This window comes from Meles meles, chromosome 8 (genome assembly GCF_922984935.1).
Source record: "Meles meles chromosome 8, mMelMel3.1 paternal haplotype, whole genome shotgun sequence".
Lineage (NCBI taxonomy): Eukaryota > Metazoa > Chordata > Mammalia > Carnivora > Mustelidae > Meles > Meles meles.
This window is the reverse complement of record NC_060073.1, coordinates 59,984,746-60,005,326: the sequence shown is the minus strand read 5'-3', so window position 1 is coordinate 60,005,326 and position 20,581 is coordinate 59,984,746. Positions and strand designations below refer to the sequence as shown.

At 44.1% G+C, this 20,581-nt stretch overlaps 1 protein-coding gene across 1 annotated transcript in view; it reads left to right on the top strand.

Annotated features, from left to right (window-relative positions):
• The window catches only part of CLPB (caseinolytic mitochondrial matrix peptidase chaperone subunit B), a 148,578-nt gene that overhangs the window by 81,474 nt on the left and 46,523 nt on the right, over window positions 1–20,581 (top strand). The window contains exon 6 of the mRNA XM_046016486.1: window positions 19,359–19,456. Coding sequence (XP_045872442.1) covers window positions 19,359–19,456 — 98 coding nt within the window. The remainder of the gene's footprint in view (window positions 1–19,358; window positions 19,457–20,581) is intronic.

The following is a 20,581-nucleotide window of genomic DNA, read 5'->3' as shown; positions in this document are numbered from 1 at the left end:
CTGAGCCGAAGGCAGCGGCTTAATCCACTGAGCCACCCAGGTGCCCCCGTATCTGTAAAATTTTGTTTTTGTTGTAAAACTCATCTTTTCACTTATTTCCTTTTATTACTTTAACAACATTTATGGCATCTCCCTATCCTTGTGAAGCTTAGACTCTGGCAGAATATAGACATTGGGCAAATAATTACAGAATTATTACCTAATTGTCACCGAGATAAGTATTATTAAGGAAGAATAGAGGGTCCTATGAGAGCATAACAGGGACCTGATCTGGTCTGAAACAAGAGAAGTCTTCCCTGAGTAAATGTTTTGAGACCTGAAGTGTAGATCTCAGTTCATCACTTAACTTGAGACAGTCCTATGGAGAATCATCCAGAGGGACCCAGTACTCCCGTCAGGGGCATGTGGGAATGGAGGGGTTCTGTGGTGGTATAATTTCAGTCCACATGGTAAGTAAAGGCCAACAGGGGCCCTCAGTGACCCTGAGTCCTTCCTCTGCCCTTGGCCTAGTCAGCCCATCACCCAGTGCAGAATAAAGAACTGTCCTTGCTAACCCCCAGGGAAAGATATTTCTGTATCCCAGATCCTGTGGATGTAGAAGAGTCACTGCATGGTTGAGTTACAGATGAGCGCCTGGCCACCAGAGCCCAAGCTCTTCAGAGCCGCCTGCCATCCAGGCACCCGCATTTCATCAAGGCTGTAATCGGCTCCAAGCAGTCCTCGGATGAGCCTGGCTGGTATCCGGCATGACCTCATCACCGCCAACAGAGGCAGCTGGAGGCCAAGTCTCCCCTGGGTGAAGGAGAGGTCAGCCTTAGCTGGGGCAGGTCTGTTCTCTGTCCAGTGTTCTCCTCCACCTGCACTGGGCCTGGAAACAGAGCTGAGTAGAATTCAGATTTCCCGAAGCAAGGCCATCTGCCCTTTGCTGGCCCAGTCTTGCTCCTTCAGTGAATGTGCTTGTGGACAGAATGCACTTTAAGAAGGGATGTCAATATGAAGGTCAAGGGCTGCAGAATAGTAGCGAAGTTCCCATCCTAGAGTCAGACTGGGGATTTGCCGAGGACTAAGTTTCCCTACCCAAAAGGAGTTGTGCTTCTAGCATTCATGCTTTCTCTTCCTCTACACAGAGGCCTGGCAGTGTCCCAGAAGGAGCACAGCAGAGATGCTCTTTATAGGCTTATACCATAGACTCCTTCCCAAATATCGTTTTAGAAAATGAATTCTTTTAAATGTGGCAGAAGGAGCTTGCCACTTCAGGAATCCTTCAGAAACTCCCTTTGAAGTAATGAATGCTGTTTGGTTGGAAGTGCTAAGTCAGGTTTAGGGGATCTGGCACTAATTCAGCTGCTGTGCAACCTTGAGCAGACTCTCTGCCTCACTGAGCCTCTAATGATCTAAAACTAGATCATTGGATTTCAATCTCAAAGCTTCCTTCTGTTTTCATATTTTGTGATTTTCAATGAATGCCTTCTGATTGATCTAATTGCAAATCTAAGAATTAATCTAATACTTAATTCAGCAACTATTAAATATTTTCCTGCAGCTCACCGCCAGTATCCCTTTTCTAGGTTCCTCTGAACCCATGCTCTTAAAGTGTCCTGAATAATTTCTTTCTTAAACTTACCACAACATGTAGTCATACAGTTATTTGATCACTAGATCTCTCCTTTGTTATATTAATGTGTTTCCTGAAGGTGGAGGATCTGGATCTGCAGTGTTTATATTCCCAGCATCCTGCAGTATCCTTAGCATATGACGGGTACTCAGTAAACATTTGTTGAATAAATGTATTTATAATGGGCACTGGACATTACAGGAAATAAAAAAGAGAAAGAGGCAGGCACTTCCTCCAGACTGCACCCGAGTTTGGTGCAAAGGCTCATAAACAAAGCGCACTGAGAACAGTGCAGGACAGTTCAGGACTCTGAAATAAACTTACACCAAGGGCAGAATAAACGCATGTAATGCATGAGAAGGGGAAGATCAGTGTTGGTGTTATAGAAGCTTCGTGGAGGAGGGGGACTAGAGGCTGTTCCTGTAGGACAGGTAGAGTTCAAACAAGTAGAGGGAAGGAGGAAAGCTTTTCAGGTTCGTCAGTAACAGAAATAAGATTTGCATGTTAGAGAGGAGGAAGAAGCGGGCCCCCTGCTGGATTATGGGTAGGGAGTGTGAAGAGCCTTGGGGATGAGCTGACTTATACTCCACTTTGAGATCAATAGAGCTCCTGAGATGACTGTCGTTTGTTTAGTGACTAGTGATTTTTACTTTCAAAATTTTATTTTTTAAAATGTATTTTAGAGAGTGCGAGCACGCGCACTTGAGGGTGGAGGGAGGAGTGGAGGGAGAAGGAGAGGGGGAAGCAGACTTCTGCTGAACACAGAACCTGACAGACTCGGGGCTCAGTCTTACACCCTGAGATCATGACCCAAGCTGGAACCAAGAGTCAGACACTCAACTAACTGAACCACCCAGGTGCCCCAACAGTGATTTTTACTTTAAAAAATGTACAAGGTAGGGGCACCTGGGTGGCTCAGTGGATTAAGCTGCTGCTTTCGGCTCAGGTCATGATCTCAGGGTCCTGGGATCGAGCCCTGCATCAGGCTCTCTGCTCCGCAGGGGGCCTGCTTCCTCCTCTCTCTCTGCCTGCCTCTCTGCCTACTTGTGATCTCTCTCTCTGTCAATTAAATAAATAAAATCTTAAAAAAAAAAAACCCTGTGTTTAAAAAAAAAAAATGTACAAGGTAAAAATATCAAGCAGTACCAGAATATATATAGTGAAAAAGAAGTCTCCCTTCCACAATGTCCCTGGTCCTCCTCCTCAGAAGCAACCACTGTAACTTTTCTTACGTATCCTTCCTATTGCTGCTGTAAACAAGTTAGCAGAAACTTAGTGGCTTAAAACAACTCAAGTTTATTATCTTAAAATTCTGGAAGTGAGTCTAGAATGGATCTCAATGGACTAAAAGCAAGGTGTCAGGAGTACATTACTTTTTGGAGACACAGAGAGAATCTGTTTTCTTGTCTTTCTAGTTTCTAGAGGCTGCCCACATTCCTAGTCCCCTCATGTCTTCAAGCTGGCGGTGGTCAGTTGGTCTTTCTCCTTTTTCATTCTGACATTGAGTCTTCTGCCTTCCTTTTTCACTTTTAAGGACCCTTATGATTACATTGTGCCCACCTGAATAATCCAGGGTAATCTTCCCTTCTCAGAGTCAGCTGATTAGCAATCTTAATTCTATCTACAACCTTAATTCCCCTTTGCCAAGTGATTTAGCACAATCACAGGCTCTAAGGATTAGAATGTGGATATCATGGCGGGGGGCATTATTCTGCCTACTAGACTTTCAGAGGTATTTTATGTTTTTATTTTTCTTCCTGTTTTGAATAGTTAATACTAGTACACAGTACAAAATTCAAAAGTTTTCAGTTAACGATCTTACTCCCACCCCATCACAAACCCAAGTGGTTTCTCCACTGTATTTTTATGACTTTTTAAAAAGATTTTATTTATTTATTTGTCGGGGGGTTGCATACATGTAAGCACAAGCAGGGGGAGTGGCAGGCAGAGGGAGAAGCAGTCTCCCGGCTGAGCAAGGAACCCGACACGGGACTCAGTGCCAGGACCCTGGGATCATGACCTGAGCTGAAGGCAGACATTTAACCCACTGAGGCACCTAGGTGTCCCTCTTTATTACTTTTTCCATTGAAATTAATAAGCAGTCTGTGGGGAGACAGTTTTAAGACTATGCAGCTATCCTGCTCCTCATCAAAATTTCCCTCTGGACTTAGCATCAATTGATTCTTTTTTTTTTTTTTTTTTCCCATTGATGAATGGGAAATCTTTCCTGAACCAGTCTTTTATACAGTGGTTGCAAAATGAATATTTTACAACTTTCCCAACTCCAGCACTTACTCCACATTGACCACTCAGCACCTGTCATCCTGTGGTAAACAAGAATCCTTTCTCCCACATTTATTTATCTGTTGTGAAAATGTGCTCATGGCTACTATTGCTTTAATTGTTCTGTAACTCATTACTGTTCTTTGTTATGTTGTGCTAAAATGCTAAAACTGTCTCAAATTTGGCCAATGTGGCGTACCCCCAATTTTTTTTTTTTTTTTAGCATTTCCATATTTCCTGGCAGAACAAGATGTTCCCCTCTTGTGTCCACCTTGCTGCTGCCCTGGAATCAGCCATTTCTCTCAGGAGCCCTAAGACTTTTTAATGAGCAATTGTATTAGATACTGAAACCTGAGTACCACATTTGCTTATTACCCTTTCTGTTGACAGGACCAGGAACTATATATGGTTATATACACATGTGCATACATGTATGTGCATATACATATTTATACACATATGCATATTGCGTGTACATATTTTTGAAATCCTGAATACCACTACCTCCCATTCCAGTCCATCCCCACTGGGTTCTTCTTTGTCTTCACACATTTTCTTCTTTATATGCCACTTCTTCTGTAGGGAGAATGCTGGCTCCAAACAGCACTGATACATTTGCTCATTTTCTTACTCCTGTAATAAATCTAAGAAGGCTTCATCCTTGCCTCACCTGTTCCACTCTAGAAAACAGACCTACTAAATGGAGTTCAGATCAGGGTTTGTTTGCAGTTCTCATGCCTACTCCATCCAAGGCTAAGAGTATAGAGTCAAATGCTAGCTTTGTAAGTTACTTGAGTGGTATTTTTTCCCCTTCATTGTGAGTGTTAATCATTTGAAATACAGTTAGGTTAATTTTTCAATTCACTTCTAGTTTTCAGGCTTTTCTCCCTTACCTGTTTTTTTTTTTTTAAGATTTTATTTATTTATTTGACAGAGAGAGAGCACAAGTAGACAGAGAGGCAGGCAGAGAGAGAGAGGAAAGCAGGCTTGCCGCTGAGCAGAGAGCCTGATGCGGGACTCGATCCCAGGACCCTGAGATCATGACCTGAGCCGAAGGCAGCGGCTTAACACACTGAGCCACCCAGGCGCCCTCCCTTACCTGTTTTTGTTTTGATTTTGTTGTTTGAACTGTATAGAAAGATATATTCAGAAAAGTAAAACTCTTTCCTGTATCCCTTTCTACCCTTTTTCTGCTCCCCTCAGTGAGCCCTGACCCCATGTTTCTTTGTATAAGCAAATTATATGTATTTTTAAATTTACCCTTTTTTCCTACATAAGAGGTAGCACACAATATATGCTCTTCTGCAGTCTGCTTTTTTTACCTAATCATATTTCCTGGAAATCACACGATAGCGGTTCACAGAGATCTTCCTCATTCTTTTTTATAGCTGCATAGTATTCCACTGTGTGTTTGTATTGTATTTCCTATGCTTAGACATTGAGTTTTCCAGTATTTTTTAGTTACCCATAATGCTACAGTGAATAACCTCTTACATGTATATTTGGGATTATTGGAGGTGTGTCTTTATAGTTAAGTCCTAGAAGTGGTATTGCTGGGTCAAGGGGTAGATACATATGTCCTTTAGTTAGATATTGTGAATTTCTCCTCCACAGAAGTTGTACCATTTTTGCATTCGCACTAGCAATGTTATATGAAAGTGCCTGTTTTTCTCACCTCTCCCAACAGAGTGTATTGTCAGGCTTTTAGATTTTTGCCAATCTGGTAGGTGAGAGATCGTATCTTAGCATAGTTTTAGTTTGATTCTCCTGTTATGGTTAAAGTTAAGAGCCATTTTGTATCTCCTGTGAATTGTCTTTTCATGTCTTTTGCCTGTTTTTCTATAGGACTTTTGGTCTTTTTCTTTTTCTTGATTTTTGAAATTTCTTTGTATGTTAAGGATGCAGCCTTTTATCTGTGATCTATATAGCAAATATTTTCCCCCACCTTGGACTGATATGTTTTTAACACTTCCCATATAATTTTGATACACAGCCAGGATTGCAAACCACTGGGGTAGTTTAAACTGTGCCAAATGGAACAGTTTCTTAAAGGAGAGTACATACAGAGAAAGGATCATGAGCTGAGGACTCAGCCTTGGATGTTACCCATAACCTGAGACAGAAGATTGAACAGGAACCTGCATAGGAGATAAAGTCATGGATATTAGTTATCATGAAAATCAAAATGGAAAAGAATCTAAAGGAGGAAGGATTGGTCAGCAGCACTGATTACTGTAGCCATGAGGAAGAAGAAAGAGTTTTTGGGTATGCTAATGAGGTCCATACCTCTGCCTTCCAACACTGTTTCATCTTCGCTTGTTCAGGCTGAGAGAAGACTCTCCTGATCTCTTTGATTTCGTCAGCAGTATTTCCAGGGACTGGGCTATAGGAGGTCTCACCTAACAAATAGAAATTGAAGGAACATAGCCCAACTGCATCATAACTGAAGCATAATTACTCAGTCAGTAAATATTTATTAAGCTTTTACTGTGTGCCAGCTACTGTTCTAGCCACAGACTGTCACAAGACCTCATTTTAAATGTGTGTTTCTCTCGCACCACTTTCTGAAAACTTTCTTTTTCCAAGTCCATCCATCTGGTTGTCATGCAGCCTCAACTGAGACAAACTTAGTAAAGTCCTTAGAATTAATTAGAGAAAAATCCTTTTGAGGGGAATGGAATCATTAGCACCAGTTAGAAGCTCTGAGTCAAAAATGGTCCTCTTGGTGTAGCCTGCAAGTCTATTCCCTGCCCTCTCCTTCCTCCTAATCTTCCCACTGCCCTTCCACTTTTATTTTTGGTGACTGTTGCCTAGTGACCAGAGTTGGCCAGAAAGGAAGGAGCATAAACTGAGAGAGTCCTTGTTGGCAGTGGCTTCTGGTTTTTTTAAAAAAAAAAGCCACAGTTTTATGAGGGAGATGAGTAATTCCTTCAGCCTTGATGGGGGGTTGAAAAGCAGACATCAGCAGATGAATGGTTCCTGCACCCAGGACTGGAGCCTGTAGCATTTAATATCATAAAGATACCCAACTCCACACTCCTGATTCTCTCCCTACTAGGAAGTTTAATTAGCAAAAATATTTCATTGGTTCCTGTTTTTGCAAGTGTTCTCGAAGCTGCCTGTAAAGAAGGCCTCCTGCTTTCCTGAAGATCAGAGTAAAAGTTTGTCTATTTTAGTATACAGTTGGCCCTTGAACAATGCAGTGGTTAGGGGTGCTATGCAGGCAAAAATCTGCTTGTAACTTTCAACTCCCCCGAGATTCAATGATTAATAGCCTGCTGTAGATCAGAAAAGTCTGACCAATAATATAAATGGTTGATTAACATACATTTTGTGTATTATAGGTATCATATACCATATTCTTGCAATAGTGTAAGCTAGAGCAAAGTTGTCATTTAAAAAATCGTACGGAGGAGAAAATAGATGTATAGTACTGTTTATCAAAATAAATCCATGTGTAAGTGACCTGCACAGCTCAAATCTGTGTTGTTCACTGGTCACCTGGGCTTCATTGCAGTAAGTCTGGCTCAACCACCACTTTAATGTACTGATTGCTCTCATGCAAGCAGAAGGCTTTATTTAGCTTTGGGAATAAAAGAGATGTAAGCCATCTCTTGATAAACCCTCTTCTCTGCTGTGGACATTAGGCTGGGATTGGTCAGCAGAAGCTTAAACATCTGGTCAGGTCAGTCCTTTGGGGTGGTTGATGTTTTATAGACAACCCATCAAGATTGATTGGCCTCATAACTGAATTAGCCAGATGTGTGGGCATTGTGTGCCCTCTCCTCAGCCTCCCTTCAATGTTGTTAGACAGAAGCAGACATGCGATTAGCATGTTTGAAGATGATGTGTTTTTAGTGCGTGAACAAAAGCTGCTGCCTTCTGCAGAGACTGTGGCTCTGCCCCAAACGTCAACAGTATAATTGTGACTGCTAAATTCAGCCCAGACCCCAGGCTTGGCTGCCTTGGTCTCAGCTGTCATTTGTGAGTGGGGATGGGGGGAATGCAGAAGCCCAGGGACCCAGGCTCTTATTATGTGCACTTTGAACTCTGCTTTATCCCAAGTCATTCCCTTCCATGACAGTTGCTCCCAGCTGCTTTCTGGGCACAGAGCCTGATGCCACTTCTGAGGGTAGTCTGTGCTGGATTGTGGGGAGAGAGGGAAATGGGCTGGTTTCCTGAGAGTCCACAACTCCAGGAAACTTGCCCAAAGTGAAAATGAGCCGAGAATCCCTGTACTGCCAGTGCTTATGCTGCATGCTATTCGGAAATATCTCTCATTAGGTTGCATTTAACAGAAATCCTTGGCAGGAATAAGGCAAACCCTATTTCCCACCTAACTCTATATATGAATTATGTTTGAACACTTATTTCCATGCTATTGCACCACCTCTTTTCTAACCAGACTAGCCTACATATTTGCCTTACAACAGGCCAGGCATTTTCATGTCTCCAATACCTCTGCTGATGCTTAATATTCTGTAGACTCTCATATTCAGTATATCTAAACCCAACCTTCCACAGACTCCCCCATATTCATTATTTGGTGACTGGAAGCATCAATTACTGGTCACCAAACAAGAAAGTATTGTAAGTAAGTCTGATGACTTCACTCTCACTTTTCATCAAGCATGTCTGTCTTAGAATTTTCTCTCCCTTTTGTCTGCTAAAGAGATCGGGTGGGGGGCTTCGCATTCAGTATGCGATCTCTGCAATAGACCATTGGTGAGATGCATTGTAGGAAGGAATGCCTAATAATGGTAATTGTACTAAAAGTAGCAATAGCTATCATTTATTGAGTCCTTACTGTGTACTAAGTTCTATACTATGGCTTTTTTCCTCTCTTAATAATTAAAATAACTGTGAATTTGATACTCTTATTATCTACATATTCCAAATATATAAACAGTGGCACTGTTAAGTAACTTGGCCAAGTTCCACCACTCACTAGCAAATAGCACAGCCATTGTGGTCTATCTGTACTTATGATCTCATGAGCAGAATTACCAATCTATATCCCCAGAGCCTCTACTGGGTCTGGCATAAAATAGGTACTCTGGAATGTTGGTTGGTTGATTGAATGAATGAATGAACGAATCCATGTTCTTCCCATTGAACTTGCTTTCAGGCTTAAAGGGGGACTGGCTGAGCATTTGTAGCTTATGCCAAGAAGTATGGATTTTGTCTCCTCTCCTAATACCCAGCTGTACACAGACATGTTCCCTCCCACTCAGTAACAAACTGCCTGGAACTCTTTCCTGGCTCATATTTACAAGAGAATGTGATAAATTCTGTATTGATCCCTCCTGTTCCACTGTAAATTTTGCAAAAGATGATTAAATAGAGCAATAGAGTCTGCAGGCATTGTGGCTCAATATGTTGTGGAGTGGCGTATCGACCTCCTCCATCCAAAGGCAGCCAGCGCCTATCCCTGCTGCCCCAGACCAGTAATTAAAATCCTGTGAGACTGGGATTTAAAATCCAATCATATCCCTGAATCAAGCCTTCTAGCCTCCCCATGTGACGAGTGCAATAAGGTAACGGCAGGAGCATGTTTATGTCTGTGCTGAAGCAGTCCCCGTAGGGTGGGTAAGAAATGGAGAGTTGGGTAGCCCTGCTGGCTAAATCACTTCACCCTGACATCACAGCCACTTGTAAGACAATGTGTAGGTACATAAACAAGTCCCCGCCAAAGATCAGATCTTAGGCTCTAAGAGCAAAATATCATGCACAGAATTCACGAATTGTGTTTTCAGTGTACACTTCTGTTCCCACAGTTGGTTTAAGCAAGTGATTTGGCTTGTTTAAGCTATGGCCTTTATTTTTTTTTTAATATTTTATTTATTTATTTGACAGAGAGAGGTCACAAGTAGGCAGAGAGGCAGGCAGAGAGAGAGGGAGAAACAGGCTCCCCACTGAGCAGAGAGCCCGATGTGGGGCTCGATCCCAGAACCCTGAGATCATGACCTGAGCCGAAGGCAGAGGCTTAAACCACTGAGCCACTCAGGCGCCACTAAGCTATGGCCTTTAGTAATCAAATATGTGTTTGGATTTCTATGGGATCTCTTTGGTTTAATCTAAGCTGAAGCCAACCTTCTCTGTGCTGAGGCCTGGAATTGAGGCACAAGATACTCTTGAAATAAACTTATCCATCTTCTTCCAGCAAGACTAGGAACTCTTTAAGAGCTGGGACAGTGTTTTCTTTTTTTCTTTCTTTTTTATTTTTATTTTTTTGAAGATTTTATTTATTTATTTGACCCGGGAGTAGGGGGAGTCACAATGAGGCAGAGAGACAGACAAAGAGAGAGGGGGAAGCAGGCTCCCTGCAGAGCAGAGAGCCTGACTTGGGGCTCAATCCCAGGCCCCTGAGATCATGACCTGAGCCGAAGGCTGAGGCTTAAGCCACTGAGCCACCCAGGCGCCCCAGGACAGTTTTTTCTTATTCACCTTTGAATTCCTAGCACTTAGCTTGATGCCAGATACATAAAAGGTTCTCAAAAAGTATCTCTGAATGAACAAACACAAATTAACAATTAGTTTTGGGGGAAAAAACTCCATAAGCTGAGGTATAAGTAGTAGATCTACCAGATGGTCATCCACTCAGTGCTTGAACATTTCTAGTGCTGGGGAACTCATTTGTTCCTGAGGCTGCTCAGAATCTATCTTTGGATGATGATTAGAAATTTCTTATATTCAACCAGAATCTGCTTCCAAGGGCCTTAACTTTACTGCGGGGCTTATGTAGAATGAATCTAATCCTTGTTCCACTGCTGGCCCTTCCAATACCTGAAGATGCAGGCATTGTTCTTCTGAGCTATCTTTTCTACAGCCTGCACCTCCTCCAGTTCCTTAACCCATTATTCTCATGTGGCTTCCCAACCTTTTTCTACCTTTTTTAAGGCTTATTTTTTTTTAGTAATTTCTACCCCCATCGTAAGGCTTGAACTCAGAACCCAGAGATCAAGAGTCACGTGCTCTTCCAGTTGAGCCAGCCAGACACCCAACCCTTTCCTATTTTGATCACACTTCCCAAACCATCTCTACTTTGTTCCTCTTCTAACACCCGTGACTTCCCATTTATTTCCATTACTTTTCATCTCATTCATTTTAGCTCTTAATGTCAGCCTTCCACCAGGTGTATCTGGCTCTTCTCACCTTAATCTGATGGCTACAGGTTTGATGAACAGACCATCCTGTGATATTTTTGTCAAGGATAAACATACTAAACAGGATCAGCCCTATTTGCTGCCACTCAGAACTTCCTTCCAGGTCATCTATGATCATTCCCCTTGGGTCTGGTTAGTCCACCAGTCACTACTAACCTTCCACACTGTACTGGCACCCAGCCCACAATTCTCCATTATGTCCTCAGGTTATCCTGAGATACCCCATCAAATGTCTAATGAAGTCCACATTTGCCCTGACTGCATCTATTGAGCACAGATAATCCCAATGAAGAAAGGAACTGAGGTTAGTCTGGCATGACTTGGGTTTCTGTGACCCCATCCTCATTGTCTGGCGATCATCACCATTTCCTTTTCTAGGCAGTCAAGGGCATCCCTTTAGTGATACATCTGATTCTGGAGATGAGACGTATGTGTATAAAAAGTATGTGATCAGTTAGGTATTTTAGGGGTTCAAAGGAGGAAGCGGTGCACGTAGGCTAGAGTGGTCTGGGAAAGTTTCTAGCCAGGGGAAATGGAGCTGGGCTTCACAGAATAGAGGGTCTGAGTGGTGGGCAAAGGGGAGTTTGCCACCACTGAAGAGAATAGTGACACCTCTGTGTGGTGTAGTCCTTCTGGTCACTTGGAATTGAAATTCTGGGGGTGGGGCCCAGAACTGTGGGCAGGTGGAAAGAGCCCTGGACTGGAAGGCTCCAACCTTCCCTTCTCCAGACTTCTCCAGTGTTTTTTTCCTTAGTGCTGACTCAGTGTAACAACTCTGCTCTTCCCCAGCTGGTACTGTGCTTTCCTGTCTCTCCAGCTACACAGTATGTAGCTCTCTCATAGTGAGGGGAGGGGAGTTGTCATCCTCACCCCCTTGTCCGCCTTCACCACACTGCATTGTCACTGTTTCCGTTCCTGTCTGTCTCCCATCAGTCTGGGTTCTGCCCAAAGGCAAGAACCGGTCTGACCCTACTGTGTACCCAGCACTTGGCCTAGTGCCAGTTCTCAGTGGGTTTTAAAGGAATGGCTGGGTCCGGTCATGAGGCAGTAGCTCTCTGTTCCATGAACTTTAGATATCCCCCTCTCTGCAGGCAAGGGGTCCCAACTGACTGTGTCTGTTGGAGAGTTAGGAGTTGCAGATGATCTTCTAGGATGTCAGTTAATGTGGGTCACTATTCACCTGGTCTCCAGTTGGGGAAGCCCCAAATGAAAGGAAAAGGAACCCCATCTTGTACCCTGCAAAGCTGTCGATCTCAAACCTACCTCTAGAAATCTCCTGTATCTTGGTTTTGGAGCATCTCGGCACACTGGAAGGGAAGAAGAGAGATGATTTTTTTTCCTGTTTTTGAGTCATCAGGTCTTTGGAAGATAGCACTATGTGGTGGAAAACAAGACCTGACTTCTTTAAAAAACAACAACAAAAAAACTGATTATGTAAAATTGTGTACAAAAGAAAGAATAGTGTAATAAATCTGTGCTTTAAATTCCAGCTCTACTGTTTGTCTGCTGAGTGACCATGGGCAAATTATTTCAGCTCTCTGAGCCTGTTTTCTCTGAGTCTTTGTATGATGAATAATTCAGACGCTATGTACAAAGGCCTTATACCCAGCAAATGTTAGCTTACCTCTTTTCATCTTGCTCTTCTGCCAGACTCCATTAAATTGCCTGGAAAATGGGGAAAATAATACCTCTTCTGCTTTCTTCAAATTGTTAAGAATGAAATACATGGAAGGAGTCAGCACAGGGTATGGCATGTAGTGAGTGCTGGTAAAGCTTGTTGGTCACAAGGGAGGTGGATCTAGAGGTGCACAGGTATGTGTGTGTATATATCTTGAGAGTGCTTACTGGTATGATTTATGGAAACAGCTCAGGACAAGATGTCAGGGGACTGGGGCTCTTCCTGGTTCTACTCAACCTTCTGACAGCATTCGGGACAGATCTCTTCTCTCTCTGACCTGAGGGGCTACAGGCATACTAAGTGTGAGGACTAAATGGGGATGGGCCCCTAGGAAAGGGAGGGTGTTGGAAAGACAACAGGATCCCATGGACAGACAAGAGAGCACTGAGAGCTGGAGGGTGGTAGAGGCTTCCCAGAGGGAGGGACCTTGAAGAAGGGGTAGTCAGGGAAATAAGGAGCAGGGTTCCAAGTGTGAAGAGTGGCCCAAACAACAGGGTGGAGACAGGGAAGACTTGTGGTTTCTCTGACGTGGTCATTCTGTCTTTTTAGGAATGCTTCCATGGTGGGGAAGTCTCATCCAGAAAGAGTAGATCCTTCCACACTGACAAACATCTCTGATTATAGGGGAATTTTCCCTTATATTCAACAAAAAACCTCTAATTGGGGGTAAACAAACTGTTGAAATAGTGAAAATCAAGATGAAGATGGTAAAGGAGCTAGCAGTAAAAATGGAAGGAAGAGTGAATATAAACATTACAAAGAACACTGTACCGTCTTTTTTTCCCCCAATCATTTTCAAGCTTTTTGTTTTACTTGGTCCAAACAAAATCCCTAAAGATAGGCAAGGCAGCAGTTGTTACCACCAGAGAAGTGAAGAAAGTGTCCTGGATCACACAGCAGGGAAGTGGTAGCCCCCACCCATGCAAGCTCCGCCACCACCCCCCCATCACCGCCCCACCTCTTGCTCTTTTAGAGAGCTGGGAGCCAGCTACATGCAGGAGAAGAGGTGAGTCAGGGAAACTCATTGGTGGATGAGTTGGATCCTGGATCACTAGAAGGCCAGAATGGCTGATAGAACCGCAGGGGCAGGGGGGCAGTGGGGAGTGTGTGAGTATGTCAATGTTATTAATAATACGGCCTAACACATTTGTACACTGTTGTGTTTTTTTAAAGCCTTCTTATACTAACATTATCTTCTTTGATATTCACAGAAGCAGGCAGAGGGCCAGAACAAGTATTGACAGGGGTAGAGGGAGTAACAAGCCCCCTCCCCCACCCTAATTTCAGCCCTTTCCCAAGGAAGGGCAGGTGAGCCAATCTGTCCTACCTCTTCCTCCCCACTTCCCCCCACAGAGCCTAGAGGGTGTTATGCCTGACCTGACCTAATTTTCCAAGGAGATGTCTTGGGACTAGGAAAGAGACTAGGAGCTTTGACCTACAGGAGTCACTGACAATCATACACTTGCTGTCAGAGGGCTCTTCTGAGGCCGGAAGAGCAGCCATGTTTTGTGTGACCTCAGAAGATAGTCCCTGGAAAGAAATCCATTCATTTGGTTAATCTTAGTGAAACCTGTTCTGTGCCAGGCCCTGTGCTGCGTAGCAAGGATACAGCCGTGGATCAGACATGATCCCTGACTTCAAAGAGCTCTCAGTGACAGACTGTTTCCATGCAGAATGATCAGTAAGGTGGAAGCAGAAGGACCCGTGGGAACACAAATGGTGATTCCAAACCTGGGATGGGAGGGAAACCAGGAAGGTTTCTTGGAGAAGCCTGAACCAAGTCTTTAAATATGAAAAGTGTTTGCTGGAAGACCAAGGTGGGAGTGGGTTTGGAGGGAGAAGTTGGAGCTCATATGAAACTGAGTTCTGTCCTCGGTTTAGTGGGGGAACCCCTTAGAACCATGAGCTCCGGGCTAGGTTCTGGGCACAGTCAGGCAAGCCAGGGTGAGACCACCTGTTTCTGATATAGTGGAGGGGAATCTTTTCTTAGGGACTTGGAAGAGCTCACCAGTAAGGTGTTTTTCCACTCAGAAAATCTATGATTGTGTCAAACCAAAGACAGGCACTATGCCAGAGAAGAGCAGGGGGTTCCCTCAGTCCCAGTGGGCCAGACTTCTGTCCTACCAACACCATTTCCACTGCTTTACATGGTAAGACCCAAGCCAGCACTGGTACCAGCCAGGACCAGCCCATACCACCCCCCCCCACACACACACACCTTACTTTGCTGACCCAAGCCCTATTGACAGATCCCCCAGAATCTGAAGGAATTCAAGACAAATGGTTAAGAGGATGGAGTTAATAAAATTTGAAAAATTGAGGCCTGTCACTCCACTAAACTTTTTTCAATACCACTGACAGAAACATATTTCCCCAATGAGTGACCTTCCACAGCTGTAGCGGGCAGGCACAGCCGCAGCAGTGCTGCCAGGAAGCCAGTCTGCTATTTATCAAATATTATAAGCTGGGACACACTAATCTGGAGCAGGGAGAGGAGAGGAGGGGTCCTGCTCTATACTGCCTGGGGTGCTCCAGGTGTTGGCCCCAGCCCCAGACAGCCAGTGGGAGGTGACGGATGGCCTGCGATTAGCACTCCCTACCTCCATTCGGCCCTCTCACTTGATCCCAGAGGCCTGACCCTCTAGACCAGCTGCTCGGCCCGGAGGGGCCCTGGGTGGGAGACAAGGGGAGGTCAGGCAAGGGCACGGGCCATCCTGATGCCCCCGGAGAGGGCAGACGAGTGACACCCAGTGTGGTTATTTATTGGAGTATAATGGTTTGTGGCCATTGGTCGTGGAGGTGAAATCGATCAGTTGTAAAAGTCAGGTTCTATCAATTATTACAGCAATTAGTCAAGTCAGAGCATCAGAGCAAGGGTGTGGGGGGCTGGGGGACTAATATTAGATGTACATTTTCCATGGTGCCCCCACTTCAGCCTTCTTAAAGTGGGAGCAGAGTGCTGCCCTGAGGCTCCAGAACCTTGGAGAAACCAGCTGGCTTCCACCCTCAGGAGTGGCTGGGTGGGGACTGACTGAGAGCCTCCTGAGCTAGAGCTTGGCCCAGTACTGTTTTAAAAGCTGTCCCTGTGCTCACTGGCCCAGGTGCAGAGATGTCCTACCTGTCCCCATCCTATCCTTTATGAGAAGTGACACGACTCCTACTAGAAATTACTCAGTGGCCAGTGTTTATGGCACACATTTTTCATTCTGTAAGCAAATATAGATCACTGACAACACTTGTTTGACGCAGCTAACCTCACCCTCTGTTCTTTCTCCCACTGTCTTCCTCTCCCACTTTTCCTTCCTCGGCTTCCTCCCCTTCTCTTTCATTTCTCTTCCCTTCGCTCCTCTTGTCTTTCCCTTCTATAGGTCTCTCCTTATAGATTCCCCTTTTACTCCAGCCCTTATCTAGTGACTGAGTTTCCCTCAAGGCTACCTAAAATGGGGGCCTTTCCCCTGCTGAATTGTAGCTCCCTTTTGGCCCTAGCCATGACCTAGGAACTTGGGGGGATGCCATCTGCCACTGGCCCTCAGCCTTGTAGAGCCCCTCAGTGTTGAGCACCAGGGGGATGCTGGGATGGGCTGATAAGGCAGACTAGGTGAACAAGCCCCTTAGTACTCCATTCCTTTCCGGGCCCTCCCAGTACTGTCCTTCCTTCAGTGCACACTGACATTCAGCCTGAGTTGTGGTGGTTTGGTCATCTCTCATCCCTATTAGTTTCTGGAAAGCTGGGATTGTGCCTTCATGCACACTGTAGGTAGCATCTAATCTTTTTAAAGACAGGAAGAGGAGTCTGCACAAGAGATAGCCACAGAGGTGTGAGGAAAATCTGAAAAAAAAAAAAAAAAAAAAAAAAAAAAAAAAAAAAATGGTTTTATAGAAATCAAAGGAGAGTGGCCAAGGTATCAGTTGCTTCAAAGTGGTCAGGAAATAACAACAGAGAAGACTGTTCCTTGGCTTTGCCAGTCTCCCATCATCCTGCATCCAGAGCCCTGCAAATACAAAGCCCCCAGTCACTACCAATAGAACTGAAAGAAGGAGGCTCCAGTGGAGCCCCTAAGGACTTGGCTACTAGTTAGGAAGAGCACAGACACCCTCCTTATAGGGAGGTACCACTTGGTCCTGTAAGCACTGAAAAGCCGGGGAAGGGTATTTCAGCAGGGCTGTGTCAGAGCCGCCCCGTGGGAGTGTGGAGAATTGGAGTTGAGAAAACCTGGCAATGAGTTGGACTCCTGGTCCAAGCAAATAATCAGCTTTGTGACCTTGGGCTAGTTGGTTCACTTTTCTGGGCCCCAGTTCTCATGTCTGTAGCATGGGGATTTTAATTTCTCCCTCTCAGCAGTGGTTGCAAGGGTTAAGTGATTCAGTGTACATGAAGTGCAGACTCAGTGTCCAGCACATAGTGCTCAGCAAATATCCGCAGCCCCCGTGACCACCACTCCTAGATTTATAGCCAAGAGACACGCAAAGACTTGTACGCATATGTTCATAGCAGCATTGTTTACAATAGCCTAAGGGAGAAACAACCCAAATATCCATCAACTGATGCATGGCTAAGCAAAATGTGGCCTATCCACAGAATGGAGCTTTATGCATCCATGAAAAGGAATGCTGCATTCCTGCTTTCATGTTGCAGCATGAATGACAGCTACTACAACATCAATGAACCATGAGAACATGCTGACTGAAAGAAGCCAGACAGAAAAGGCCATATTTTGTATGTTTCCTTTTATATGAAATGTCAAGTATAGACAGATCTATAGAAACAGAAAGTAGACTAATGGTTGTTGGGTTTAGGGGGAATAGAGGGTATCTGATAATGGTTATGGGGTTTCTTGTCAAGATTATGAAAATGATCTAGAATCAGTTGTATCTATGTATAATCGGTTGTGTGTATCTAGAGTGTTTGTACAACCCTGTAAGTATATTTAAAACCAGTGAATTTTATACTTTAAAAGGTTTAATTTTATGGTATGTGAATTATATCTCAATAAAAAAGAACATAAATATTTCAAATTGCTGTTAGAAAATAGGATTATGTGTAAAAGTATTAATTTTTCTCATTGATAAGTGTCCTTGGCCTGGCTCATACTCCTTGCTCTCTGCCCCATCCCCTCTTCCTCCCACACCTGTTCCTCTGTAGTCCAGGCAGACAGCCACATGTAACTGCTTAATAAATGCTTACAATTGTTGAAAATTTATAGACCTTTAAGAAGTAGAGAGCTTCAGTAGGAATAGTTTTATATCCTGGAACAGATGTTTCCACAGCGTAGGACTGAGAAATGCTGGGTTTTTATAGTCCATCAGCAAACCGTAGCTAGACACCCATCTTGAGCCAGGCCGTATGCTGATGTGCATTTGCCTGCATGTACAGTGCTCCCAACCAGCTCACTATATCCTTATGACAGGGGTGGAGTCGTAACTCTTCTTTACTTCTAGATAATACTTCGTTAGCAAGAAAGAAGACCAAGGAATGTTCCATTTAATACATAGTTCTTGAGCATCTGCTCTGTTCAAGGCACAGCTTTCTGTGGTTTGAGAGAAGTGCTTTGGGGGCCAGGCCAGATCTGATTCTTCTGTGTCTCAAGCCCCACACATTCAAGGTTTGCCAAACTGAATGGTGTGGACAGTTTTTGAAGAGGAGAGTGAGGTGTTCAGACCTGGCCTTGGGAAGGAGATTCTAGCAATGTGGAGGTCAGGGAAGCCCTTCTTCCATATCTTCCAAGACATTGCACCCAAGTAGTCCCAGTTTAAACAGGCTCGTCAGTTGCCTGTTTAAAAGAGAAAGAAGGTAGATAGATGGCCTGGGCAAGCCCCTTCTTTTTATCATACTTCAAGTTCTTTGTCCTCAAATCACAGGAACTAATGATTAGAAGAAATGCCTCCCTACACGCATACACTCACCAACAGTTAGGCACTGGTAAGGGCATCAAACCTGGAGGCTACCATAACCAGCTTCCCGGTGATGCCTATTCCCTTCCAGAGGACTCCACTAACTCTGGTAGACAGGAAATACCAAGGTAAAAGGGCATTAAAGGAGAGAGAGAGAGAGAGAGAGAGAGGAGCAGAGAGCAGGAAAAAAGGGGTTTGTTTTACTTTTTTTTTGATACTCTGTGCTTTAGAAAGGAACCCTTTTATATGATTTTATTAATGAATATTCATCTATATGCAAATGACCTTAATTATATGGGCATTTTAATGACTGATTCATTGGTGGTAGAATATATTAATCTATGTGTTTGTTATATTAGCATGTTCAGCTCTGTGTATTTGGGGGGGTAACTGTGTGTATTTGTGTACAACACACCTACGTGTACATATAACACATCTTTGTGTAAATGGTAGTATGGGTAATATGTTTCTGCACATGAGTATGTATATGTGTATGAACCCCGATACCCTGACCTCGGTGTTAGAGAGAACTTAAGGACTGTCCTCTCAGAGTACCTTGACGCCTTGACGTGTTTTTCTCACCATTCTAGTCTCTTAGGGTTTGTTGCTCCCTACTTCAAAGGAAATTCCTTCTCTGAAGTCAGGGCCCAGGTTACCTCTGAGAGAAGGCTGAGGCCTCACTGTGATCACTCATAGAGCCTTTGAGTACTTCTCTTCCTGCCAGGAGCCAACCCTCTGCAGAGGAATGAAATGGGACACACACCCTTGGATTATGCCCGAGAAGGGGAGGTGATGAAGCTTCTGAGGACTTCTGAGGTGAAGGTAAGTATCAGAAAAAGGAGAAGGCCTCTGGGCACTCCCTGCTGCATTTAATCTTTCACTCATTAAATTATGTCTGGCTCCATACCAGGCCACTTCTCCCTAGGTGAATATTGTCTGTTTAAATATAAGTCCAGCCCCCAATTTCATCAAGAATAAGTAGCTGCCCCTGTCATGACCAGGCAGAGGCCTGAGCCACTTCTGACTTCTGAGGACTAATCTTCAGATTCAGTGTTTGAGGTAATGAGCCTTCTAGCTCCTTTTCATAGGACCAGGGGTAGTTAGACAAAATCTTTAGCCCAAGTATTATTACCTCAGCCTCCCATATTCTATAACCTCAGCAGGCAGTCCTTTCCCATCATCACTCCTTCCAGAACCATTCTCTGACCCTTCCACTCCATACATACTCCAGAGAGCCTGGGACAGTCTGGGCCAAAAAAATTGCTATCATAATTTGCTCTTCTCCGCCAAACTTTTGAACTCCCTAAATGCTGGTTGCCTTCTGCTCTTCCAGCCACCAAGCTGTCACTCAGAAACTACTGGGCAGAATCCAAGAACTAGAATCACAAATCTCAGAGCTGCCAGGGACCTCAGAAATCATTAAGTCCAGTGGTGGGAAATCTTACCGAAGCCTAAACAAATAAGAGGAAAATAAAGCTGTTCTGCTTGAAGAAGAGGTGGATCAGAGCCACACCTACCTGGCCTAGCCTTTCTCTTCTGGGCAGCCTCTATGGACGTTCTTCTATGGGGCACATGTTTTAAATAGCCGAAGCCTAAATCAATGGACTCATTTTACTTCTGGGGAAATGGGGGCCTGGGGATGTGACATGGCTTGCCTTTGGTCCCAGAGTACATTGGTGTCAAAACAGAAACTAATAGACTTGAATGCAAGGTCATGTAGTAGGTTCAATGGTAGGACTAGAACTGAAAGCCTTAGTTTCTTTGTTTTTTATTTTTATGGTGAAAAATTTTAGATTTAGCCAGCTGGACTCAGTTTAGATGATCCCAGTTTTGTTGGCAACATCCAAAGCATCATACTCAGGAGCCAGTTGAACATATGCCTTTTTTTCTCCATTGGGCCTGATCAAGGTGTTGACCTTGGCCACATCATGTCCTGGAGCTTCTTCA